Here is a 25,262-nt window from a genome sequence, read left to right as displayed (position 1 = left end):
CTACGTTTTACTATTGAAAATTTGCAAGTGGCTAGCTTTCCCAAAAGTGTTGAACCTTTCTCGTTGGCATTTCACACGATTACCACAATGTTTTCCATAGAAAATTAGAAAAGCAACTGTACTTAGTGGAATCAAACTACATATACTAAACAGTATTAAGGATGCAGCCAAATGGTTTAGGAAGAAACACATACAGTACACCACTATACTAACTTTTCTTAATCTTAGAAAACAAAAAAGAGATCCTTTTTACTTTGTTCTCTTAACTTTTTTTAAGCTCAATTTGCTTGTTGGTAGAGGGATGATTGATCCAGTGAATTGTTAGTTTATTTTAATTCAAATGTGATCAACCTGTAACATAAGTACTTCTAACAAAAATTATACAGTGGGACCCACTCATAAAATCAAACTCTCATACTAGTGAAGTCCAATCAATTAGGTTCGCGAAGGGCTCATTTAGAAGTGATTCTAAGAAGCACTTCTCTATAAAAGTGATTATTGACCTATCTAGAATCACTCACAAACGAGCCCTTAGAGTTATAAACTAATTAACTATTAAGTTATAATAAGCGTAATGCTAACTCTTAGACAAAAAAAAAAGTAGTTAAACTTATTTTACTCCACATAGTGACACAATCTCCTCTCTTACAATTAGGTGTGATTTTTTTTTTTTTTTTTTCCGAAGGTATGATTTGTTGATAGATGTAAATGAAACACTTGTAAAATCATATGATGTGATATATATATATATTATATAATGGAATAAAGTAATTCTCTAAGAGGAATGCTAGTTGCATTCTCCTTCGTAGAATAGCGAAACCACCCTTAAATTAGGGTGGGCTCTAATTTTTAGGAAATTTATCACCTAGGCCATGCAATTTATCACATTTAGGCCATGTTTGGTGACTGGGATTGGATTGGATTATGAGGTAGAATTGGATTGTATTAGATTACATTGAATTGGAAATGATAACATTAATCAAATGATGTGTTTAGTACTACACATGATTGAGGGGTTGGATTAATTGAAATGTGCCATTACATGGCTTAGTATAATCCAATCCAACTTAATCCCTACAATTTGGTAGGATTCATAATTCCACTACATTTGGCCCTAGTAGGATTAGCCACAATCCAATCCATGTTGTTTTTAGGACACCAAATTTGACTAGGATTATGAATCCTATCCAACTCACCAAATGGAAAGTTAATGTAAATATGATTTCCTACAACTGAATAGTCGTTAACACAGTGAGCGTTAAGAATTTCAAGATAATAAAAACATAAAACGGAAGCAATTTTTGAGAAAGAGAATTCATTCATACAACCAAAGACGTACAAAGAGCGACATGATACAGTGGCCTCATTAAAACCTTCCTAAGACAACCTCATAGGACAAACCCCAGGAGAAGAAAGAGTACCACACATGTCATGGACTAACAAGAGACTCCGATTTAGGTCACTTTGGACCATTACAATAAAAGAACAAATCAAAAAACGGAGGGGAGGAGGGGCAGTGGCCATCTCCCCCCTTAGCTTTCTTGCAGTTGGTTGTCGGCAAGGAGAAAGAGGACTAGAGTGCAGCTAGAGTTTTTTGCTTCAAAAAAAGGACGCAATTTAAAGTTCAGGAAATGTTTTAAATTTTTTGTTTGGCATTGTGTTAAGTAAACAATTTATTGCATCTCATAATTACCAACAATAGTTATTTACGTTAACATAAACACATAAATATTTAACATTTCTGTAAGGGGTTGTGGCTCAAGTGGTTAAGAGCAATTACCCTTACACCCGAGGTCTTGTGTTCAAATTCCCTCCCTCAATATCGCTTGTGTAAAAAAAAAAAAAAAACATTTCTAACTAAGTCATAATTTATTTGTATTTCTGTTTCAATTTTTTTCTTTTAGAAGGTTGGTATTTCTCTGTTAAATGATGAAACATGTTCAATTTTGAATCTTTTATTTCCTTTTTTAAATTAAAAAATAAAAAATAAAAAATAAAAATCCACGACGCATCTTACCACTATATACAAATCAAACTTTATATAAAAACTAATATCAAAATGAAGAAATTCAAATTAAATACAAGGATTACAATGAGATTGTCCTGTCTTAGCTAAAATAAATTAAAATTAAATATTTTAACATTAAATTGTCATTCAAATTTCTCACCTGTGCATATTTTAAATGAAGATGCTTTTTCTTCTTCCATTGCTAATAAAAAAAATTTACATCTAAACAACCATAGGGTGTCTGTCCACTGTTAATTAATTTAATAAAGAGAAGAAAATGAAAGCCCTCAGTTAAAGAATACATACAAACAATTATAGAAAAAGAGAAGCCAAAATGCCAGGTGTCAAATTGTGTTAAATCAAGCAAGGTGTGTGGAAAGAGACATTTGCTGCTTCTTCCAGGTTTCCAACTTTATAAAAAGCCAGTAATATTAAGGCCCAGTCACTTCTCTCTCAAAAGCAGCACAACCAAGCTGAGCAGAAGCCTTACCAGACCCCCAAAAAACAAAAAAAAAGCTGAGCAAAAGCCATCATCTATCTGCACTGTAGAGAAAAAGCTGCTTTCATACGGAGAAGGGAAAAAAGCTTCTTTCCTGAGAGATCAGTTGAGTTGTTTGCTTTCTTGTGGTTTGGGAAGAGGAAGTCTTCTGGTCATCTCAAGAACCAAATTACTGGTGTATAAATTCAAGCAAAGGTATGTCTGCATATACACAAGCTCATTAATTCTCTCTCTCTCTCTCTCTCTCTCTCTCTCTCTCTCTCTCTCTCTCTCATATATAGCTAGCTAGTTACCTACATGTAGAGGGTTCATGTTCTTTGGGACTGGAAATTGGTTCAAAGAGCTTAGAAACTTTCCTTTTTGGAAAAGAGAAGATTTCTTAGTTATTCTTAGTTACTATGTTTATACAAGTCCACACAAATCTAACTTCTTTTTGTTATAAAGTTCTCTTTTCTCTTTTGGGTTTGTAGTAACCAAAGGATTTGGTCTCATTTCTTTGATTTTTGTATTCTGGTAATTCAGTCAACAAAAAAGAAAAAGAAAATACAAAAACAAATGAATGGGTGCAAGCAAACAGACAAAACTGCAGTGTGAAAATAAAGTACACTTCAGAAGCTCTCATCTAACCATTCTTAATCATTTTCTTCTCGAAAAAAAAAAAATTGCGGTGAGCTACAATATTAGAGGATTTCTTCCACACACTATCAAGATTTTATAGAGATTTGAATATGATATCATTAATTTATAAATCAAAATCATTTTTTATCGGGATAGATCTTATTGGCGACATAATAAAATCTTATTATATATAAATTTTTTTTGAAGAATCCTAATATATTTATTTTTAACAGAAAGAATTGAGGGGAGTTTTTTCTGTGATAAAGAATCCTTTTTGTGCGTCATGAAAATGTTGTTTTACTAGGCAAGATCTATCAAACCTTGTGCGAGGATTTAACTGTATCTCTAAGTTTTTGAACCTGTTTATTTATTTATTTTTTATTATTATTTTCCCGAATTGGTCCAAGCACTATTTTCCCCTCACCATATTGAATAAAATATTATAACACATTGCTTCGATATGAATGTGACCCAGCTTAGTGGTTATGATCTGCTCACTGGCTGCTGCTCAGTGATGACTCATCATGTTCATGGACCACTCTGGAATTATATAGTGCATTTTTTCTGTTGGTCAGTGTTGACCAAAAAAGGGATGAGGGGGATTAATTAGAGTCCATTTTTGTGAAAAAAAAAAACATATATAATTAGTATGCCCGGTGGGTGAGAGACAATTTTCATCTTTCTTGTTTTTCGTATTGAAAAAATTGGTGTTCACAAAATTAAAACTTAGAATGTCCTCTAATAAAGTAGGGACTAATATCACGAGACTGAAAAGAAAGGTGAAAATTAAGTGCGATAATCATTTATAAAAATCATTGCTGAAGTAGGAAATTATAGGGAATCAGTATAATTTCTACCTCGATTTCAAATATTTTAGTAACCAATAATATTCAAACTCATCCTCAATATCCAACTCCTCAATTCAATTCCTCCTTACCGATTATGGATTAGTAAACATGTTAATAACGAGTAATGGGGAAATTGAGAAATTACAATTTACACAAAGATTAGGGAGGAATGTCCTCTTATAATTTCGTCACGTATGCACACATTTTCCTTCTAACATAAACACATGTCTAAAATTCGAATCTCCTTGATAAAACAGGAAAGATATTTGAAGACTTTAATCTCAAGTGCGATGAAGGACGAACCCAAAAAAAAAAGATTCATTTCTTATCTCTAGCTGCATTATGAATTTAGGGATTTAGAATATTCTGGTCTTACATTGTATCATGCACATATGTCGGTATCTGCCACATTTCTTCATTATTGTCCGACCGAAAAAAAGAAGTCTGCATTATTGTCACATGGATGGATGTCACCTAAAGTTTGGGGTGACCTTGTACCATTAGTAAAGTTTGTGACCCCAAATGGGGTGCGATCACCAATTTCGCTTTGCACCAAAAAAACTTGTGTAATTATTTGGACAATCCAAAATATGAGAATTTTGTAGGAGAGAGAAAATCCTATTTCCCGTGCTCACATGTCTTTTTTGTTTTGTTTTGTTTTAAATACATAAAAAATATTGAGAAATAAAAAAATCGAATCTAAATCTCAGATACAAAGATAAATATTTTTAATCATTTCATCTTATTCAAATTAATTGAAACCATATAACAGGTGGTCCTGAGTTATAAATAAAGTTGAATGGTCATCATATTATTATTTTTATTCAGAATTAAATTAAAATTTTTAATTCGAAATTAAATAAAATGTTAACAATTATTGAAAGAAGTTGAACTTTTTGGGTGTAGATTTAAGTACAAGACGGGTATAATACGTATGTGTATTATTTGGTTATTTTAAAAAAAATTATAAAGTGAAAAATTTGGATATTTTATAAAACTTATAAATAATTATTTATTTATTTCAATAATACATAAAATAAATAAATTAAATATGCGAATAATACGTATATAGGTCCACTAGCAAATTCCCACCACATTCCACTAGATTATAGGAAATCACAGATTTTTGGTCCAAGTCCCTGATAACAAAATTTGTAAAAAGTAGGAAATTATTATTATTATAGGTTTTTGTACTTTGTGCCTGACCTAAAGTCCCTGACCACATGAAAGCCTAATAGGTATGGCAGTATGTCCAGAATGGGAAAGTGTCCTGTGTGGTCCAAAGAAGTTTTTTGTTGTGCTGGTCAGCTTGTTCATCATCCTAGCATAATGAGCAGAGCACTAGGTATCTGTTTGTTTTCCCATAATTCTTCCTTTTTTCTTTAGAGGTTCTGCAAGTCTTTGAGGATTAACTTTTATGAAATGTTTATTTATTTGGGAGAGAAGTCATGAATCGGGAAGTTAGGAATTTGTATCGTTCTATTTGCACCCTCTTGTCGTCATACAGAAATTCTACCCATACTTGTATGTTTCGTAATTTGTTAAGTGTTTGTCACACACCTACCCAAACCCTTTTATATTTGACATATTCATATTCTTAAGGCCATAGGCTAGACAAGCTTCTAGATCCATTTTAATCGACCAATTTCATATATCAATATGTCGAACTTTCACGCATATAACGAATATAAAACTTCTCTAATTTCCCAATGTTGAATTTTATCCACTCTAACAACGCAATCTTCAAATCATTTTCTCTTCTCTTAAATGAATTATGTTAGGTTAAGAGTTCTTAGCCCACCACATTGAAATATTTTTCCCGAAAATTAATTAAGTTAAGTTACGAGTACGATTTCTTTTCATTATTAAAGAAAAATGGTAGCTAAGTTAAACAAATGCGTTGCCTAGGTTGGCGGCTAACTAGCCACATTTGTCTAATAATTCTTTTCATTCTTTCTTTATTTTTTTTAATCAAATCAACAACCTTATTAGGGTACCATAGAAAATTGCAATCTATTTTCCTTGTAATTTCTCAAATTAATTATGACTTTTGGTTTGTAATTTAGCTGAAATTAATCAAGAATCTCATAAATCTTAATTAGCAAATCGTTTAGTATAGATAACTTTGTGGCACCTCAAAGGACAAGGTTGGCGGCATTTGTGGCACCTCAAACTCAAAACCTCTCTAGAAGCTTCAATATTTTTATTAGTCAATTCAATAAAAGAGACTTGACGTTCCTATTAGCCCCATAGAATAAAAGTTTTTCTTTTGGTTGGATAATTGGCTTATAGCTTAAGATCTAGAGCAAAACAAGAAGGAAGAAATGCTGGACAGAAACAAAACGACACAGTAAAGAGAGCCCAGAATCAAGCCAAATGATTGGATTACCATCCAATTAGAGGGTGGAATAGGATCGTGTGGCTCTCACTTTTATTTTTTTATTTTTTATTTTTACATTTTTTATACAAATTATATTTTACTTTAATTTAATTTAAATTCTGGGAAGGGGAATTCGAACTTGAGAGTGGGGAGCATATCCGTTCTAGTCAACTTGGCTCAGCCCATGTTTGCTTTTATTTTGTGTCTTTGTTAGAGTTTAGTGCTTCTTTTTTCTTGTTTTTTGGGTTCTTCTTAGGTATTTCTTTACAACCTAAAATACATTTTCATACATTAAGCTGCAAAATATTACAATATCATAATTAACACTATCACTTAAAAGAAGAACAAAAATTAAACTCAAAATGCTATAAACAAAAGAAGAAGAAAAAACTCTCAAAAGTACAAATCAACTTAATGCAAACAAGAGACCAAACTCAGTTTGGCCAAGGAAAAAAAAATAGCATTCTTATTCTCAGTTATAGCATCTAAATGAAATGTCAAACTGCAACGTGAACATGAATTGAAGGTGAAAATTGCTTCAACCAAGTAATCAAATTCTACATAGTTTATAATGGCGGGAAAAAAAAAAGAAGTCAAAATTTAATATTAAATATTATTTATGAAAGAACCCGACCTAAATTCCACTTTGGAATCTGAGCTGAACCCTGTGCATGTTTGACACCTGGCGAATGCCGGGCACAAATGACCAAACTGCCCTTCTAACTAAAAACCCAGTTTTCTAGCAGCTAGACTTCTACCGAAAATTCGGCAGAGTCTTCCCTGTAAATTGAACGTTTCCCAAAAGTATCCACCTGTCAACAAACATTTATATATGTATCTAAATCGTTCAGCATGCATTTAAATAGACTCAAGAAACCAAACACCATATTATTCTGGCCTTTGGCCTCAATAAGTCGAATAAATCATTCTGCTAACAACATTCAAATCAATTCTTATAACATCCCAAGAACAGTGTTAGATTTCATAATAATTTAACTGGACTACCTTTTATTACCTGACCTCGTGTTGCACCTTGTAACACTAGGCTGCCTACGTACCCTTACGGAGGGATCAAGCCACACGTAGGCCTTTCAAATACTCGTATCAATCATATATCGAATATAAATACGTCAAGCATTGTACCCCCTTAAGTTTAGTTTAAGAATACCTTAGAACTGAAATTCTCTCCTCCTAGGCTTACCCCCATTCTTAATCCATCAATCCCATCCTTGTAGGCCTTGGAGACACTGCTTCTATCTAAGCCGCAATCCTCGCAGACCTCGGATATACCTCTTCTATCCGAGCCGTAATTCCCCTCTCGCAGGTCTCGGAGATACCCCTAATATCTGAGCCGCATTTCCCCCCTCGCAGGTCTCGGAGATACCCCTTCTATCTGAGCCGTATTCTCCCCCCTTCCCCCCTCGCAGGTCTCGGAGATACCCCTTCTATCCGAACCGCAAATCCCCCCCGCAGGTCTCGGAGATACCCCTTCTTTAATTATTAATTTATTCTAGTAAAAGACCATTATACCCCTAGAATATTTTATTGGGGACAAAGTTGACTTCTTATTTGGGAAGGAATTTGGGAATTTCAGTTAGACTATTGCGTAGAGCACGTCAAAATGAGTCCGTAAACACGTAGTGAACTAGAATCGGAGTTGTGACGAAGAAATGACGATCAAAAGAAGTTCAATGGCATAACTGTAAATATTTCGAAGTTCAATTTTTTTTTTAAACCCAGAATTTCTGAATTTTGGAAGGAGCTCGACCAGTCGACTTCAAGAGGTGATTTCTCTCAACTCCGACCACCAATTCAAGGGAGACCAGTCCCGTTAGAACCACCACACTTCCTTCTTCCAGCTCCAGCCCTTCGCCCCTTCGATCCGCCGCTGTAGTCGCCGAAAACAGTAAAGAAACAGATGGTTTTGGATAGTTTTTTTTTCGTAAACTTTCAACGGCTCGTTCTCCCACCTTCGGCCACCGTTACATGCTAGTGAAGTATGCTTTCTTACCTATTTTTCATGATCTAGCTGATGGTTGGGTAGGAATTTATTAATTTTAAGCCTAGGTAGTACGATTTTAGAATTAGTTTTCAGTCGGTTTTGGGATCACGGTTCCGGCCATTTTCAGTCACTTTTTGGGGTAGGTCCAAGAACAAAAGTGGTTCCAAATAGGGTGTTTTACTAAGGATAAGAAGCTGGGTTTCCAATTTTGAAGATTTCTGATTGCCGGAATTTATTCAAGCCACACGTAGTTCTTTCAAATACTCGTATCAATCATATATCGAATATAAATACGTCAAGCACTAAACTCCATTTAGTTTAGTTTAAGAATACCTTTGAACTGAAATTCTCTCCTCCTAGGCGTACCCCCATTCCTGATCCGTCAATCCCATCCTCGTAGGCCTCGAAGACATCACTTCTATCTGAGTCGTAATCCTCGCAAACCTAGGATATACCCTTTTTATGAGTCGTAATCCTCGCAAACCTAGGATATACCCTTTTTATTCGAGCCACAATTCCCTCCTCGTAGGTCTCAGAGATACCCCTTCTATCCGAGCCGCATTTTCCCCTCGCAGGTCTCGGAGATACCCCTTCTATCCGAGCCGCATTCCCCCCCTCTCCCCCCCCCCCCCAACTCGCAGGTCACGGAGATACCCTTTCTATTCGAGCAGCATTTCCTTCCACTCTCGCAGGTGTTGAAGATACCCCTTCTATCCGAGTTGCAATTCCCCCCTCGCAGGTCTTAGAGATACCCCTTCTATCTGAGCTGCAAACCTTCCTCACAAATCTGGAAGTCCTTAAGGGCATGTTTGGCATGCCTCACTATGCCTCACTGGATTGGACTATGTTAAATAGTCCCTGAAACCCATGTTTGGTAAGGGAGGGGATTAGTTTAAATGGGATTGTATAGTCCAAAGGGAAAAAAAATATGGGACTCGCTTGGCTAATAGAGCGAGCCCGAAATATGGTTCTCAAAATAGCACCATCGCTATTTTGAACATGCCAGTCCGACTGGATACCACCACCACCATCAAATACACAAGCTTGACCACCACCACCATGAGTCCACGATCATCAGACCACCACCATCAAACCCATAACCAGCACCACAGACCCAATTGAACCATCATCACCACCTAGTCAGTCAAACAAAGCATCAAAACCACCCATAATCAGCCACCACATACTCAGTTCAACAACCATCACCACCCAATTGAACCACCACAACCATTAATTAGTGGAACCAAAGAGAGAGGGGGGTGGGTGTTTGTAGCCACCACAAACCCAGAAATGGATCTGGCCCTCTTAAAATTTGGGGTGAGGCATGAAGAGAGAGTGAAAAGGAAGGAAGTAAGAAGAAAAGAGAAAGGAAAGCATAGGAAGAAGGAAAGAAAAGAGAAGGAACAGCCTGGAAAGGAAGAAAGAAAAAAAAAGGGGAGGCTTAGGAAGGAAGAAGAAAGGAGGAAGAAGGAAAAAAGAAGAAGAAAGGAACGGGCCAAGAAGGAAGGAAGAAGAAAAGTCAATGGGTAAAAGAGGAAGGAAGAAAGAAAAGGAGAAAAAGAAAAAAAAAAAAAGAGAGAGAGAGAGAGATAAGATAGTTTAAGCCTATTAAAAATGTTAGAATTTATTTGTCTTCTTTTTATTTATTTTTATGTCAAAAAAGCCTTAATTAAAATTAAATAATAGAATTTTATTAATTTTTTATTAATTAAAATTAATTATTAAAATAATTATTTTTAGTCCGACACAACACCAAACATAGGTCTTCATTATTTTTACAATCCAGTTTCTTAGTCCGATACAGCACCAAACATAGGTCAGTACTTAATCCAGCTTAGTCCAATCCGAGCTAATCCAAGATAGTCCCAGGCTTTAGTCCAGTCCATGACAGTCCGCCATACCAAACGACCCCTAAATGTTCTAATATGCCTAAGACACATGTCCCGTGAGTTTGATATCGATCGAACGGTCGGATTAATCACGATCGCACGGTTACTGTAAACCTAGCCCTAAGGTTGGCATTTTCGGAGTATCCGGAACTCCGATTAACTATCCATCAACTTCTATACGATCCTAGAATTATCTAGATCGACATATACGAGAATAACTACGATCCAACGGTTCAAATGTATCAAACCCGAAAATCGCACAATATGTGAGATCCAATCGGGGCTCAATGTTGTCCGAATTGAGATCCTCGAATTCCTACACGCTCGTGACAACACGAGGATCATTCTAGGACTGAGAGTGACCTCACCAGGTTGCCCACATGCCGCCACACGCATCGGCAGCGCGTGGGTGGCTTGATCAAATTCTGGCAACCAGAAATCTTCAAAACTGGAAACCCAGCTTCCTATCCTAGATAAAACACCCTATTTGGAACCACTTTTGTTCTTGGACCTACCCCAAAAAGTGACTGGAAATAGCCCGAATCGCGATCCCAAAATCGGCTGAAATCTAAGTCTAAAATCGAACTACCTAGGCCCAAAATTAATAAATTCCTACCCAACCATCAGTTAGATCATGAAAAATAGATAAGAAAGCATACCTCACTCGTATGAAATGGTGGCCAGAGGAGGGAGAATGAGGTGTTGAAAATTTACGAAAAAAACTATCCAAAACTGCCTGTTTCTTGACTATTTCCGGCTACTACGACGGCGGATCGAGGGACGAATGGCTGGAGCTGGAAGAGGGAAGTGTGGTGGTTCTAACGGGACCGGTCTCCTTTGAATTGGTGGTCAGAGTTGAGAGAAATCACCTCTTGAAGTCAGCTGGTCGAGCTCATTCCAAAATGCAGAAATTCTGGGTTTAAAAAAAATTGAACTTCGAAATATTTACAGTTATGCCACTGAACTTCTTTTGATCATCATTTCTTCATCACAACTCCGATTCGAGTTCACTACATGTTTACGAACTCATTTCGATGTGCTCTACGCAACAGTCTAATCGAAATTCCCTAATTCCTTCCCAAATAAAAAGTCAACTTTTAACCTAATAAAATATTTTAGGGATATAATGGTCTTTTATTAGAATAAATTAATAATTAATTATTAATTTAGGATCGGGTTGTTACAATTTAAATATTTTTTCAGCCCTAAACTGCATTTTTCTTTTTTAGCCCTTGACATCAAAAATTATATTGTGTGACAATAACATCAAAACTCCTACATTGGTATTACGTGTTAATGGTATCGTCGAATTTTTTTATTAACATGTGCTAATAGTAGATACATTTTTTTTTGCTACATTTCATTAACAATTTGTAAATAATAGAAAAAATAATCATAATTATTCTTCCCCATAAGTAATGGGAATAAGAAGAAATAGAATACCATAAACAAGGAATGAGAATCAGATTAACTAGGAAAGAATAGTTGATCTAATTTCCATTTGTTAGGCTATTTGATGAAAGGAATTTTAAGTGGAACTCACATATTAAATGACTTTTTATATGTAAGTAAACCCATAGAAAATCAGTAATGGAAATCATTCACTTTATTCTTACTTCCATTAGTTATAAGTAGACGTGACATAAGAGGGAATAATGATCATTTTCAATACGCTTAATTATGCATTATAAAATAATTATTATGCATTTACTTCTTTTATTAGAGGATTGAAGAATGATTATTTTGAAGTGACAGTAACATAACCCTGAATTAATTATTAATTTCTTTTTAGTTGAATGCTGGGGTATAATTAATTATTTAAAACAACATGATATAGCATCTGTAATTCACTTTTTTTTAAAAATAAATTGGAAGTCAAAGCGCGGAAATTTGCGAGTCGAACTTCCATTTTCAACTACCGCTTTAATTTCCAACTGTTGTGGCGGTAGTCTTCTTCTTCTTATTCCTCCTCCTCCTTTACAATCATCAGTTTCGAAAATTCTGGTTAGAAGTTTAAGAAATCTTTGGTCCCTTCTCCATCAAAAGCCTTTACTTCATTGTTGGTCTTCTTCTTCTAATTTGTACCCTGTTAATTGTTATGTTCTGCAACCATGCATTCTGAATCACAGATGAAGCCCCAGTCAAAGAACCAGCAGCAGGTAACTCTCTCTCTCTCTCTCTCTCTCTCTCTCTCTCTCTCTATATATATATATTGTGTAGGTAGGTGGACCATTGTTTTGTTTTTGGTTTTGGTTTTTGTTAATTTTTGGGGAAAATGAGAGAAATGTGCAGAGGAGTTGGGCTGAAATGTGTTGTTTGGATTGGTCGTGCCTACAGCTCTTCTGGCCCAGAGTCGTCATGCGCAAATGGCTCAACATCTCCGGCAAAGAATCCGATTACAGCGCCGACACCGACGCCGATTCCGACTGTGATGCCGACTCCGATACCCAAGGTCCTTCAATTTCCACATTTCTTTTTTCTGTTTTTTTAAAAGAAAAAACTGAACTTTCATGCTTTGTTCTTTGTGTTTTGAATTGTGATAAATCTGATGATGGGTTTTTTTTTCAATGCGAACTGGGTTTTTGATGTGGCTCAGTTTTGTGAATTTTGTTTATTTATTTTATTTTTAATTTTTGAGTTAATTGGGACTTTGTTTCATGTTTTAAGGAGTATGCGTTTGGGGTTTTAGCCTGACTGTAAAATGGGTTTTGCAGAGTTTCCTCAACGGGGAAGAGAATCAAGGTTTAAAGACATTAAGGAAGATGAGTCTGAGAGTGATGATGCTAGTGGTAATATTTTGGCCACTTTTGTTTCTTCATTTATTTTACTATATTTCATATCATTTTAACACTGTTTTTTGGCACCTTTTTGAGATACAAATTTACTATTTTTTTTTTTTCCTGAGGCTAAAAGTTTGCACTGAAGATGAAAGTGAATAATGTGACTTTCAAACAGCTTCAAGTCTTCAAGGAGGCACCTAGTTTTCTTATTTTCTTAACTTTTGACCAATTTCTTTTGGATTTTTGTAACATTATTTAGTCTCAGACTCAGAGTCAGAGGTCATATGCATTTCTAGTCCTGAACTACTGATTTGAGTATCTTGTGTGTTATATTTTTTATTTTATCCCATGGGATATGTAAATTCCAATATATTGCTTTTTTTTTTTTCCAATTAATTTCATGATTAATTTGTTCCTCTTTCTTTTTGGTTAATCAGAAGCGCTTCCAAGGGTACGAAGACGAAAGTCAGAGACGTTCAGGGCACAGTATATAAACACTAAGGAATTGAGGTTGATGCTCCTTGTATTTTTGCAATGTCAAAGTAAACCATAGTTAACTAAACATAATTATTGCAAAGGTGGTGGTTTATCAGTCTAGCCTTTAATTGCTGATCTTTTCTTTGGGTGTTTTCAGAGTATGTGCTACAACATGGAATGTCGGAGGAGAAATTCCACCTGATGACTTGGATATTGATGGTTGGCTAGATATTAATGAGCCAGCTGACTTTTATGTGATTGGGTAAGTGTTGGATTGGTTCCCCCCCTGCCCCAACTCCTCCTCCTCCTCTTCCTCACCTTTCCTTGATTCACTGAGTCTGCATTTAGGGATCTTATGCTGTTTCTATCATGATCTGTTTATTATGTAAATGTTGTTGTTCATTGAAATCAGATAAAATATAAATAAAAAACGCTATGGAAAATGCCTTACATCACTTGTGTCGGATTTTATACCTGTCACGTTTGTCCTTTAATTTTTGTACAAGATCAAAGTGAGCGTGCTTTCTTTTGTCCTCTCTAATATCCTCTACCACTTTGATCTGTATTGTCTGAAGCAGTTTTTCATTTTCAAGAGTTAATCTTAGAAGTACGAAAAATGCTTAATTTTCAGCCTTCAGGAGATTGTACCCTTAAATGCTGGAAATATCTTTGGTGCTGAAGATAGGCGCCCAATCACTAAGTGGGAAACAATTATTCGTGAAGCACTGGATAGAGTTCGACCTGCGGCAAGTAAGGTTAAATCCTTTAGTGATCCTCCATCTCCATCCAAGTATAAGCCATCTGGTGATGTCCCTGATATAGAAGAGGAGATGTTACTCCAAAGTGATAGTGATGTTGGTGAAGAAGTGCATCCATTGGATGACGAACCCAAAGATTTTGGTGACAGCAACGATACATCAATCACTAGTGAAATAGTGAATGTTGATTCTCGAGTTCCAGACTTTAGTGATAGTAGCAAGCCACGCATGCCAATTGGCCAGGATTTACAAAGGCAAAGTTCTTCTCCAAAGAGATTAGATAGGTTATATTGCTTGAGGACCGATGATTGTTCATTAGATGAAGAAACTTCTAGTATCCAACAAAATCGAAAGTTAACCAAAATGCTTAGTGGGTCTGAAAGGATTGGTTTGAGCTGGCCGGAGCCTCCATTAAACTTGCTATCTCAGCACTTGTTAGACAGACGAAATTCCTTTCGAACAATGAAGTCTTTCAAGTCCTCTAAGTCTTTCAGAACCCACAATTCTTTCAAGTCAGCTACGAATGACGTGACACCAGAAATAGCTCTGCTTGCAGAGATTGATCTTGAGTCTCTAATGAAACGGAAAAGAAGATCATCATATGTAAGGATTGTAAGTAAGCAGATGGTTGGGATTTTCCTCACTGTATGGGTTCGTAGGAGCTTGCGTAAACATATTCAGAACGTAAAGGTGTCTACTGTTGGTGTTGGTGTCATGGGATATATTGGTAACAAGGTTTGTTTCTATGCTACAAGTTTTTTATCTCCATTTTATGTGAATCCTTTTTCCTCATTATGAGTGTTGTTGGTAGATGGCCAACATATTTAATTATTGCTTGTGTTAGTATTTATTTGATAATCTCACAGTTATTTTCTTTCTTTTGTTTTTTTGCTAACATAATCTCACATTTCTGTAATGGATCCATTCTTCCACTGATGTGGAATTCTAACTGCAGTATGACTTTCATATGGCTGATAACCATACTGTACAAGCCATGGGTGAACATTATAGCAACTTTGTACTTTCCTCACTTTGTAGCACCCCATCTTACATGAGCCATATACAGAAAATTAATTTAAAGGGATATTATTCCATATTAGGATCCGTTAGATTCTGGGGTTTGGCAAGTGATCAACACATGAACCTTCTAATTTTTCTTCTTTGTTAAGAGCGTTCAACGGATGAACTTTGTAGCTTCGTAACATAAATATGATTTGGTTAACTTTTGTTCTGTCTAGAGACTTGTTCCTCTAATTTAAAAATTATTTGATCGTTATCAACTATTGATGTGTTATTTTTCTTAATTGATTAATTTCTGGATAGAACTCTTGGTTATGAGATTGCACTTGTTTTGCTTAGATGATTTGCTTGATTAAGTTAAAAGTAGATACTTGTGGTAATAATCCATATGTTCATGCCTTTATATTCAACACTACAAATCACCTCCTAAACTAATTTTATAATAGTAAGTATAATGTTTCTACTCATTTATTTGATATCAACTCTTAATTTTCTCAGGGATCTATATCTGTCAGCATGTCAGTGTATCAGACGTTTTTTTGTTTTGTGTGCACTCACCTGACAGCAGGTGAGAAAGATGGAGATGAAATAAAAAGGAATGCTGATGTGCATGAAATACATCGAAGAACTCACTTTCATTCATTTTCTGATATTGGACTTCCCAGAAGTATCTATGATCATGAGTGAGTATTTTGCTGCTACTAAATTACAATACTCTTTTCTTTGGAGCTAATGCCTCTTCTTTTTTTCTTCTTTTTTTCTTCTTTTTTGTTTGTTATTGTCTTGATGGAAATTGGAATTATGGTTCATGAATCATCAATTATTTATGTTCGTAAAACTAAGAAATGTTTCCACTTTGCATGATATCAACTGTCATCAGTTTTTGCGAAGAATCTTTTGGAACTCATAAAGAAAGATACGTTGCACTATATTGGCTATTCTAGAATCCAAGTTTTATTCTTAACTTAAAAAACATGGGGAGTTTAACTTAGAGAACTTACTAAAGTAATCGTCTCATCAGACTCTTGAATAGCAACTAAATATTTATAAGTAGTAATCTCCTAATAAAACTGTTGGATATTGAAACATATTTTAAAAAGTAAATGGATAAGACATTCGGTTAGCAGGAAGTGTAAGTCAAGAACAGCCTCCGTCTTTGGATAACAGTAACATTATTTGGATGCAATATTCTCCAATTAGTGGTTTTCCTATACCCGAGCATCTCATTTCAGACAAATGATAAAACTACATAAGTTACATATAATTCTGTTATATGGAAAAAGAAAACCTTGGCTGATCCACATTCTAGTTAACTTATGTGAAAATTAGTTTCAACTATGCTATGACTTTAATTTACTATTGTTTTAAGGACATATTTATCCCTCCTGAAGAAATTACAGTAAAAGTATACTTCTCTTTCCTGCAGAAAAATAATTTGGTTGGGCGATCTAAATTATCGCCTTAACTTGTCATATGAAAAAACACGAGAACTTATCTCCAAAAAGGAGTGGTCCAAGTTGTTTGAGAACGACCAGGTACATCTTTTACCTCTCTTAAGATAGTTTGTTTTATTGAAATTATTTTTGTCGATTGATATACTTGTCTGTCTAATAGCATTCTATGATCTGTGTTCTCCTCCTGGCTTATCATTGGATTGGAAAATCGAAAAACTGAAGCCAATAGCTTGAGTGTTGTAAATGAAATAACCCCAATGTGTATGACTGATTGTTCAGCCATTCCATTAATGGAGTTGTGTGTTTTAGTGCACGACATCTATGCTTGTAAAAATTATAATATGACTCGAGTGCAAATTAGGGACGAGACATTTTGGTGAGATTGAGCCAGGAATTGTCTTAATTGATAGCTTTTCAGTGAAGTTAACCAGGATATCAAACATAACTATTAAGCACATTGACATTTATTCTGACAGCTTGCACGACAATTTAAGAAAGGTCGTCCATTTGATGGATGGTCTGAGGGTGTTCTGAAGTTTCCACCAACATATAAATATGAGGCTAATTCAGAGAAGTACTACGGTGATGATCCGAAGACTGGGAGGCGGACTCCAGCATGGTAGGCCTGCGTTGATCTCCATATCTGTAATTTTATTTTTTGGCTTACTTTTTACATAATAATACAGGTGTTCTGTTTCAATTAATGCTTTACGAAACTGCGTGTCCACCATTTTCCTTTTCAGGCTGATTTTGGAATTTTTTTGGGTATGATTTTGCAGTAATCTTGATATAGGTTTTAGAGTGTTTACTAAACTAATACAAATGCATGATAGCTTGTTATATTTTAACATGTCATAAAAGATTTATTGGTTCCTTCCATCTATCTGGTCATCATTAGTATGTACCACTAAACAGCTGTTCCAGTGTTTACTACTATAGAAGAGATCTTTTGATACTGAATGCCTTTTTGAGTTCCCTGACATTGTATGCTCATAGATTAGACAATGCGCTATGCATCTGTTGTTTTTTTTTTGTGGTAGTTTTGCGATTACCACCACATAACACCTTCATTTTTTTGGCTTTCCCTGTCAATGTGGCTTTATGGTTCTACTAATTATTTTAACTGTTACGATAATAGTTAAAGATCTTAAAAGTTTTGGTTTGTTTTGAGATTTTGACTTATGGGTAGGTTTCATGTTGAATAACTTGTCTTTTAAAATATGGTTACCAACGGCCCTTAGCAAATATACATGTGTATTGGTGATTCCTCACATGCATTCTTCTAGTACTTGAGAGACTTAATCTGAGAAATTGTAACATAATTCATTACTCAGTAACATTACAGTGATGTTCAATATACTTTTAATGAATTTTTGAAATTTTTTCTTTCATATTTTAATGAGTGTTTGAATTCTTTTTCCATGTACATTAAGTGTTTATTCTATTTTGATTTGTATATCAATTCCTTGAACAAAATTTTACCCTAGTGTGCCTCCATTTCTCAGGTGTGACCGCATTCTTTCTTATGGCCGAGGAATGAGGTTACTGAGCTATAGAAGGGCTGAACTTAAACTTTCTGATCATCGACCAGTAACTGCCACATATATGGCCGAGGTTGAGGTGTTCTCTTCTAGGAAGCTTCAACGGGCCCTCACATTCACTGATGCAGAGATTGAAAATGAGGAAATCTCAATGGATATGGGTATTGATGTTGGAATGAACTGCTTAAAATTGGAACAAGTGAGTACTTTGCTGCTAGGCATGTGAAGTGATTTTTATATGGTTGGTTTTCTGAATTCTACTATTACTAGGTAAAATTAATAGAATAGTTAGGTGTTGATCCTAGTACCTAACCAACTTGCTTTTTCCTAGGTTTGAGTTTATGTATGTGTTTTCTTCTGTTATACCATTTTGTTTCATGAATACCTTAAAAGGTTTGGTCTTCTATTCCTGAACTTGCTTCCTGGCGCAGGATATTTCTGATTGGGAGCGTTGATGGAGGCTAATGCACTCCAGGTGGGAGTTCCGACAACTTGTGAAATTTTTTTCTTCGAAATTTGCGAGTTACATTCATTCTTTGCCATGATTAATTTGTCAACAACGCTCAACAGTGATGCATGTTGCATTTAGAGTGTAAATGTTATAGTGGTTCTTGGCCATTGGTCTCTGGAGCATGTTAGTTGAGTTCAGTCATAGAGCATACAGGTTGTACAGTAAGTTGGATTTATACATGTGTATCAATGTGTGTATTGTAATTTGTATGATCAACCTTCATGAGAGAAGCTTTCTTAAGCTGTATAGAAATAATACATCTCAATACAAATTTTTAATGCAATCTTTTTGGATGGTGTTCCATGTTCAGATCAGATCTATGTTCTTTGTATTTGATGTCTTTCATTTCTTATATCTTTTTCATTGTCCACTAAACAATGATTTGTGAAGATGAAAAAACAAAATTCAAAGACAGATTAGCTGACATTCTTGACGCAGTTCAATTTGTCTCCTTGGTAATGGAGAGAAACTTCTGAGATGAATTCTTGGGAATCCTAATTATGGAACATTGTCAATGACAGACTGAGTCATCAACCTTGGTGTACTAGGGTTTGGCAACCGAACCAACCCGCTCCGAGGGGGGCTTACCGACCACCGAACCTACATTGCCAGTGTTGAGTTTTCGGCGGCCAGGTGTACCATCAGATAATCTCTTTTGAGCCCCAATCTTTTTTATAGGACCCTAGCAAGATTATATATTTGGCTTATTTATGTACATGCCCCCTGTGCTTTCAAACTTGTCTCAGATTACCACCTATGTTTGCAAACGTCTCAAAGTACCCTCCAACTTTTTAAAAACGGTCTCACGTTACTCGTTCCTTCAGTTTTTTAGACGTTCTGTTACCAGCATTGGGCCCCACTTCGTTTTAACATTTAACCTCTTCAAACAAGGGTTTCTCAGTTCTAACAAAGGGGGGAAATTGGAGAAGAGGGCTTTGGGTTTGTGAAAATTTGAGGTTGGCTTCGATTTTGGGAGAAGCTGGAGAAGAAATTAGGGGTTTATAAAACTCTGAGGTGGAGTTTGAAATTGGGAGATTGTGGAGTAGAAGATTTGGGTTGATGGAAAGAGGAGAGAAGCAAGGCGAAGCAAGGCATGGCCAATGGTGTCATTGTGGGAAGTTAGCACGGATGCAGACTTCTTGGACCAGTTCAAACCTAGGGCGGAGATTTCTAGTCTGCCCAAAGTCAAAGGTAAGCATGTTCAAGATCAAATTTTCAGTCATTGTTTTGGGCATCACAAATTAATAGAGTTCTTATTGATGAAATTGATAGTGATTGATGAAATTTTCAGTCATTTTATTAGGAAATTTTCAGTCATTGTTGTTGGTTGATATAGGGAAGTGGAGAAAAAGGATGTAGGTTTTTTCAGTGGTTTGATGCAGAAATGTGTGAGCATTCAAAGTCTTTGATACCTGGTTTGCTGAGGAAGATTGATAGGGTGAAGAAGGAAAATGCAAAGATTCAAGCAAAGTCAAAAATATTGGGGCTGGTGTTTGCCGTGAAGATGAATTAAGCACTTTGGCAATAGTTCAGTGGGAACTGTAATTTGAGAACAAATGTTAATGTAATGTAAGGCACTTTGGCAGTAGTTTAGTGGGCAAATTTAATTTGAGAACAAATGCTAATTTAATGTAAGGTACTTTGGCAGTAGTTATGTTAGTGTAATGTAATGTAATTTGGCGTAATGTAATGTAATGCTAGTTAAGTTTGTTCATTGTAATTTGTTTACAGGTTACAAATTGTGACATGAATGTATGCTAGTTAGTTAAGTAATGTAATGGTAGTTAAGTCTGATCTGTGATATGAATGGTAACTTGTTTAGATGTTACAAATGGTGACAACTGAATGGTCAGTTATCAGATGGTCAATTATCCATAACAGACATAAATAATCCCACAAACCAAATATAAGCACAAACCAAAATAGGTTCCAAAATACCAAAACAAGTTCCAAAATACCAAAACAGGTTCCCAAATAGGTTAAAATCATAACAGCCTTAAGAATATATGCACAAACCAAAACAAGTTCCAAAATAGGTTCCAACCATAACAGCCTTAGGAATGTATGCATAAACCAAAACAGGTTCCAAAATACCAAAACAAGTTCCAAAATACCAAAAACAGGTTCCAAAATAGGTTCCAACCCTAACAGCCTTAGGAATATATGCACAACTTGTCCAAAACAGGTTCCAAAACCAAAACAGGTTGCAAAACCATAACAGGTTCCAAAACAGGTTCAAGGATGAAAAAAGGTTTTCCACAACATTTAAGTCTTCCACAACATGTCTGCACCATTAAAGTCTTCCACAACATTCAAGGATGAAAAAAAGGATCTTTGACAAAATGGCTCCTCTGTTGATCTTTCATCCTCCTTCTACGTTGTTGTACTCGAGATCGTTTGGCAGGTTCAGATGCTTGAGATGGTTGGGATTGAGAAGCATCAGCTACTTCAGAAGCCTAGGATTGAGAAGGCACTTGGGAACCGCTTGCTTGTTTCTTTTGCCTTAATTGCATACTCTGTTGTCCACTACTTTGGTCTCCACCATCTCTCCTTCTTACCTAAAAAAAATAATAACTAGAAGTTTCCATGATATGAAATTTTGATTGGTGAAAACATAGTTGAAACCGTGGCACTTATTGCAAGTTTTTCGTTGGCAACTTTCCTCTTGATAGTAGCCTTTATGTTGGGATTTCTAAGTTTCTAATAAGCAAAGTCATCAAGTCAGAAACCAAATCAAATACATTTAAATGTGAAGTAATAAGCCTATAATGACACATACCTTACAACTAATTCAATTATGCCCTTCTCCACTGCAATTGCCACACTTTAAAGGGATGTCATACCTAGGAAGCTTATATGGATTAGCAGGTTGTTTAGGTTCATCAACAGCTTGTTTTCTTGTCTTCTTAGGCCTACCAGGCTGCTTGTGGTATTTCGGAGGGAGTAATGCAGGTAAATTAATCTTCATCCACTAATCTTGGCTGGTTAAAGGCATAATCATTGGTTCATAGGCTCTCAAATAAGCATCTTTCTTGTACACTGCATCACAAAGGTCCTCTGGATTCCCATGAAACCAACTTATTGCAGCACAAGCATGCAAACATGGTATTCCATTCAAATCCCAAGCATGGCATGAACAAGAGTGTGCATTCAAATCAACAGCAAAGTTGCGGCCACTATGGTGCATTACTTCAAACTTATTCTGTCCAGCAGCCTTAGGAATGCACCACTGAGCTTTTCCTTTGTTTTTCTCTAATATCTTTCTAATTCTTGGCCCAACTTGTCCATGCCATTTCTCACAGAAAACTCTTATTCCAGCCATCAACAACATTAAATACAACCGAGTTCTTTCCAGCATAGTCAAAGCAGGCTTGTCTTTGGCATCCATTATGCTACGGTTGAATGCCTCACATAGGTTGTTCATGAGCATGTCACACTTGGAATCACTCTTGAAATATGCCCTACTCCAATGCCTAGGATCTTTCTATGCAAGCCAATCATGTGCAGGTTTAGACAACTCCAACATCTTTCTCATCTCTGCATGAAACCATGGCAGTTGTGGTAATAGCAATTGCTTCCATTTGATGTTTCAAAGCAAGACCTCTGTGTTCCAAATAAAAGTTTCCATATAGATGTTTCAAACAATGTCTATGCTCTGCATGAGGGAATTGAGCATCCACAGCATCTATTAACCCTTTTTGTTTGTCAGTCGTAAATACTTAACCATGGCTACTCGTAATATTCAGATCACCACTCAATAATTCTAAAAACCACAGCCACGTTGAATTGCTCTCAATCTCTACATATGCATAGGCAAGTGGAAACATTCCGTTGTTTGCATCAACTCTCATTCCAGAAAGCACTGGCTTAGGGTGAGGCCCTTTGACATGACACCCATCCAAGCAAAACCATAGGCCTACAACCATCTAAAAACCCCTTTTTGCAGGCTGCAAGACAAATATAAATTCTCTGAAAATGTGGCCTATCACCTTCCATTTCATATTTAATTATAACTGTACTTTCCACATTTCTGGTTGTTAACTCATGACAATAATCCCACAAGACTTCATATTGTTTACTGTAGGACCCCTCTACAATGTCAACTGCCATGGCTCTTGCTCTGTACACAGTTGCTCTAGATGGTCTGTAACCGTAGTCTTGGTGAACTTGCTCTGCAAAAGAAGAAGCAGTCCAATTTGGATTGAGCCTTAACTGCCCAGAATATCTTTTAGCCAACCAGCTAGCAGTGGCATGTATATTTTTAGTCAACTTACTACAAACATGTGTAGGATTAAAAGTTTTCACCTGCAGGTAAGTACTACCACTAATACTTGAAGCATGGATAACAAAAGGGCAGCCCTCTTCACAGACTACTCTTATTTTGTTACCGTCATTATTCATAAATATCAACTCCCTTCCACAATTAATGGAGTATATCTTCACAGCTTTTCTAAACAACTCGGCAGTTGTAAACTTTAAACCTATTTTGAAACCTAGGTTTTCCATATCAAATTCAGGTCTGAAATCTTCACCTTTTGGCATCTTATTCTTCTTCCTTCTTAGTTCACCTACTACATCATCTTCACTTGAAGAGCTATTTGGGCAGGTAAGGGTAGGTGACTCTCCTCCATTGTATTAGGATCATTGTCAATGCAGCTATTTGATCCACATAACCTTCAAACCACTTATCATCCTTCTTCAATAAGTCATGCAGCTATTTGATCCACAGAGTAAAAAAGTATATGAAAAAATAGAAAAACACTCCAACAACACACCAGACTAGGAACACGCAAGAACCACACAATGACCACACCATGACCAGCACAAAGTCAAAAAATATACAAAAAACAAAAAAAAAACCCTAACAGCAGTTCAATGTTCATGCCAAAATCAAGAAAATCGAGTGAGAATGGGTCCACTTACATATGGGTTGACAACCTCCAGATTCTCTGAGCACCACCATCTTCGCACTTTCTAGCCTTATAGTCTAATGCCAAGCCAATGATTTCTTCTCCAGATTCTCCGAAAATCGAAGCCAACCTCAGATTTGCACAAAACCTAAGCCCTCTTCTCCAATTTCCCCTTCTCACCCAATTTCCCCTTTGTTGGAACTGAGAAACCCTAATTCGAAGAGCTTAAAGGTTAAAACGAAGTGGGGCCCAACGCTGGTAACGGAACGTCTAAAAAACTGACGAAATAGGTAATGTGAGACCTTTTTTAAAAGGTTGGGGGGTACTTTGAGACGTTTGCAAACACATGTGGTAATCTGAAACAAGTTTGAAAGCACATTGGGCATGTACATAAATAAGCCTATATATTTCATGATCTTAGGTTAACATTATAAAAAGATTAATATTAATATTGAGTATCCTTTTCAAAATTACGATGACTTGAAGTGGTCAATTTAAAGTTTGTAAAGTAAATTCGGAAACAAAGATATATATTGCAGCTTGTGACGCACTATTGTCTACATAGTATTAGGGAAATACTTTATTGATAATTTCATCCGATCGTCTAGATGTGTAGTAGCTTGTGGGCACTGCAGTTTATATATAGTGTTGTAGAAATGCTTTGACAAGAAATGTATCATTGGACCAAAATTTAGTTGGTATATTTCCCTTTGGTTATGGCATAAAAAGATCATAACGCTATCGTATTTTTGACAAACTTAAGTTTGGATATGGATCAGTTCAGTTCAGAAGAGAGTTCAACTCATTTTCGATGGGTCAAAATTTATATGATTAACAAATATTTTAAACACGGATTAATTATGAGTCGGTGTACTAAACTTTCAATTCGATTTGATTAGGTGTGGAACTATTAGAGCATGTCTAATGGAACTTATCTGGCATGGGCTAGGTCCAGATTTTTCCTCAAATGAAAAAGAAAAAAACAAAACACTTTCTAATGCATGTGTTTGGTTCAATTCAATTTGGCATAGGGCAAGATAAGGGATTAATTTTGCCCAAGTACTGGCCTGGGCAAGAGTGGGCCCCACGGTCAGCTTTTGAAAAAAAGGGACGCAACAAAAGCTGCTTTTCCAAATGCAATGGCCTATGAGGATCTACCACATAGCACCTTCAATGACAATTGCCTAACGGCTAGTTGATGGGCTTTTTAGTTTTATTCATTTATTTTTTTTTCAGTTTTCAACGGCTAATTGAGCCTTTTTTTAACCATATATATATATATATATATACACAGAGAGTTTCTATTGAGGGATCCCTCAAATAAGTTATTTGAGGGATACCCCTTGTAGGCCCCACTCCGGATTGCATTTCACTAATCCAAACCGTCTATTTTGTAGATACTCATTCAAAAATCATCTCTACAAAAAATCACTTGAATCAGATATCATTTGACCACTCAATTGAGTTATTGAAATTTTAGTATTTTCTTAAAGCACCGTGTTCATTGATTTTGTAAGACACAATTGGATGTTGAAACGGTTTCCGATTTGTTTAATTTTTTGTAAGG

The 25,262-nt window shown here is 35.8% G+C and overlaps 2 protein-coding genes across 7 annotated transcripts; one reads left to right on the top strand and one right to left on the bottom strand.

The window, feature by feature from the left end:
• LOC18768903 (type IV inositol polyphosphate 5-phosphatase 3) lies at window positions 2,308-19,099 on the top strand. 6 transcript variants are annotated; one of them, XM_020569922.1, is made up of 12 exons: window positions 2,308-2,702; window positions 12,374-12,403; window positions 12,537-12,696; window positions 12,959-13,033; window positions 13,462-13,534; window positions 13,659-13,763; window positions 14,133-14,994; window positions 15,778-15,962; window positions 16,706-16,814; window positions 17,210-17,352; window positions 18,239-18,515; window positions 18,706-19,099. In XM_020569922.1, exons 2-11 carry the CDS (start codon window positions 12,374-12,376, stop codon window positions 18,498-18,500), a joined length of 2,004 nt encoding a protein of 667 aa, XP_020425511.1. In that variant the 5' UTR covers window positions 2,308-2,702; the 3' UTR covers window positions 18,501-18,515; window positions 18,706-19,099. The 6 variants fall into 6 exon arrangements, with proteins under 6 accessions (XP_020425511.1, XP_020425514.1, XP_020425509.1 ...); XM_020569925.1 differs by having other exon boundaries at window positions 2,314-2,702; window positions 12,582-12,696; XM_020569920.1 differs by lacking the exon at window positions 2,308-2,702 and having other exon boundaries at window positions 11,436-12,403.
• LOC18768610 lies at window positions 21,757-23,327 on the bottom strand. The gene is made up of 2 exons (XM_020570910.1): window positions 22,695-23,327; window positions 21,757-22,269 (listed from the first exon to the last, which is right to left on the bottom strand). The coding sequence occupies exons 1-2, from the start codon at window positions 23,325-23,327 to the stop codon at window positions 21,757-21,759; spliced, it is 1,146 nt and encodes a 381-aa protein (XP_020426499.1).

The sequence above is a fragment of the Prunus persica genome, chromosome G8, assembly GCF_000346465.2.
Source record: "Prunus persica cultivar Lovell chromosome G8, Prunus_persica_NCBIv2, whole genome shotgun sequence".
Classification (NCBI taxonomy): Eukaryota; Viridiplantae; Streptophyta; class Magnoliopsida; order Rosales; family Rosaceae; genus Prunus; species Prunus persica.
The sequence above is the reverse complement of the archived record's forward strand: the minus strand, read 5'-3'. Positions and strand labels throughout refer to the sequence as shown.

Bases quoted from the DNA above. Each gene is read 5' to 3' on its own strand.
- LOC18768610 (XM_020570910.1), bottom strand. From the start codon at position 23,327: ATGCCAAAAGGTGAAGATTTCAGACCTGAATTTGATATGGAAAACCTA. The intron at 22,270-22,694 runs GTTTTGCTTGGA...TGGCTTGCATAG, and splicing joins TAGATGGTTGTAGGCCTATG to AAAGATCCTAGGCATTGGAG.
- LOC18768903 (XM_020569920.1), top strand. From the start codon at position 12,356: ATGCATTCTGAATCACAGATGAAGCCCCAGTCAAAGAACCAGCAGCAG. The intron at 12,404-12,536 runs GTAACTCTCTCT...AGAAATGTGCAG, and splicing joins AGTCAAAGAACCAGCAGCAG to AGGAGTTGGGCTGAAATGTG. The intron at 13,764-14,132 runs GTAAGTGTTGGA...CTTAATTTTCAG, and splicing joins GCTGACTTTTATGTGATTGG to CCTTCAGGAGATTGTACCCT.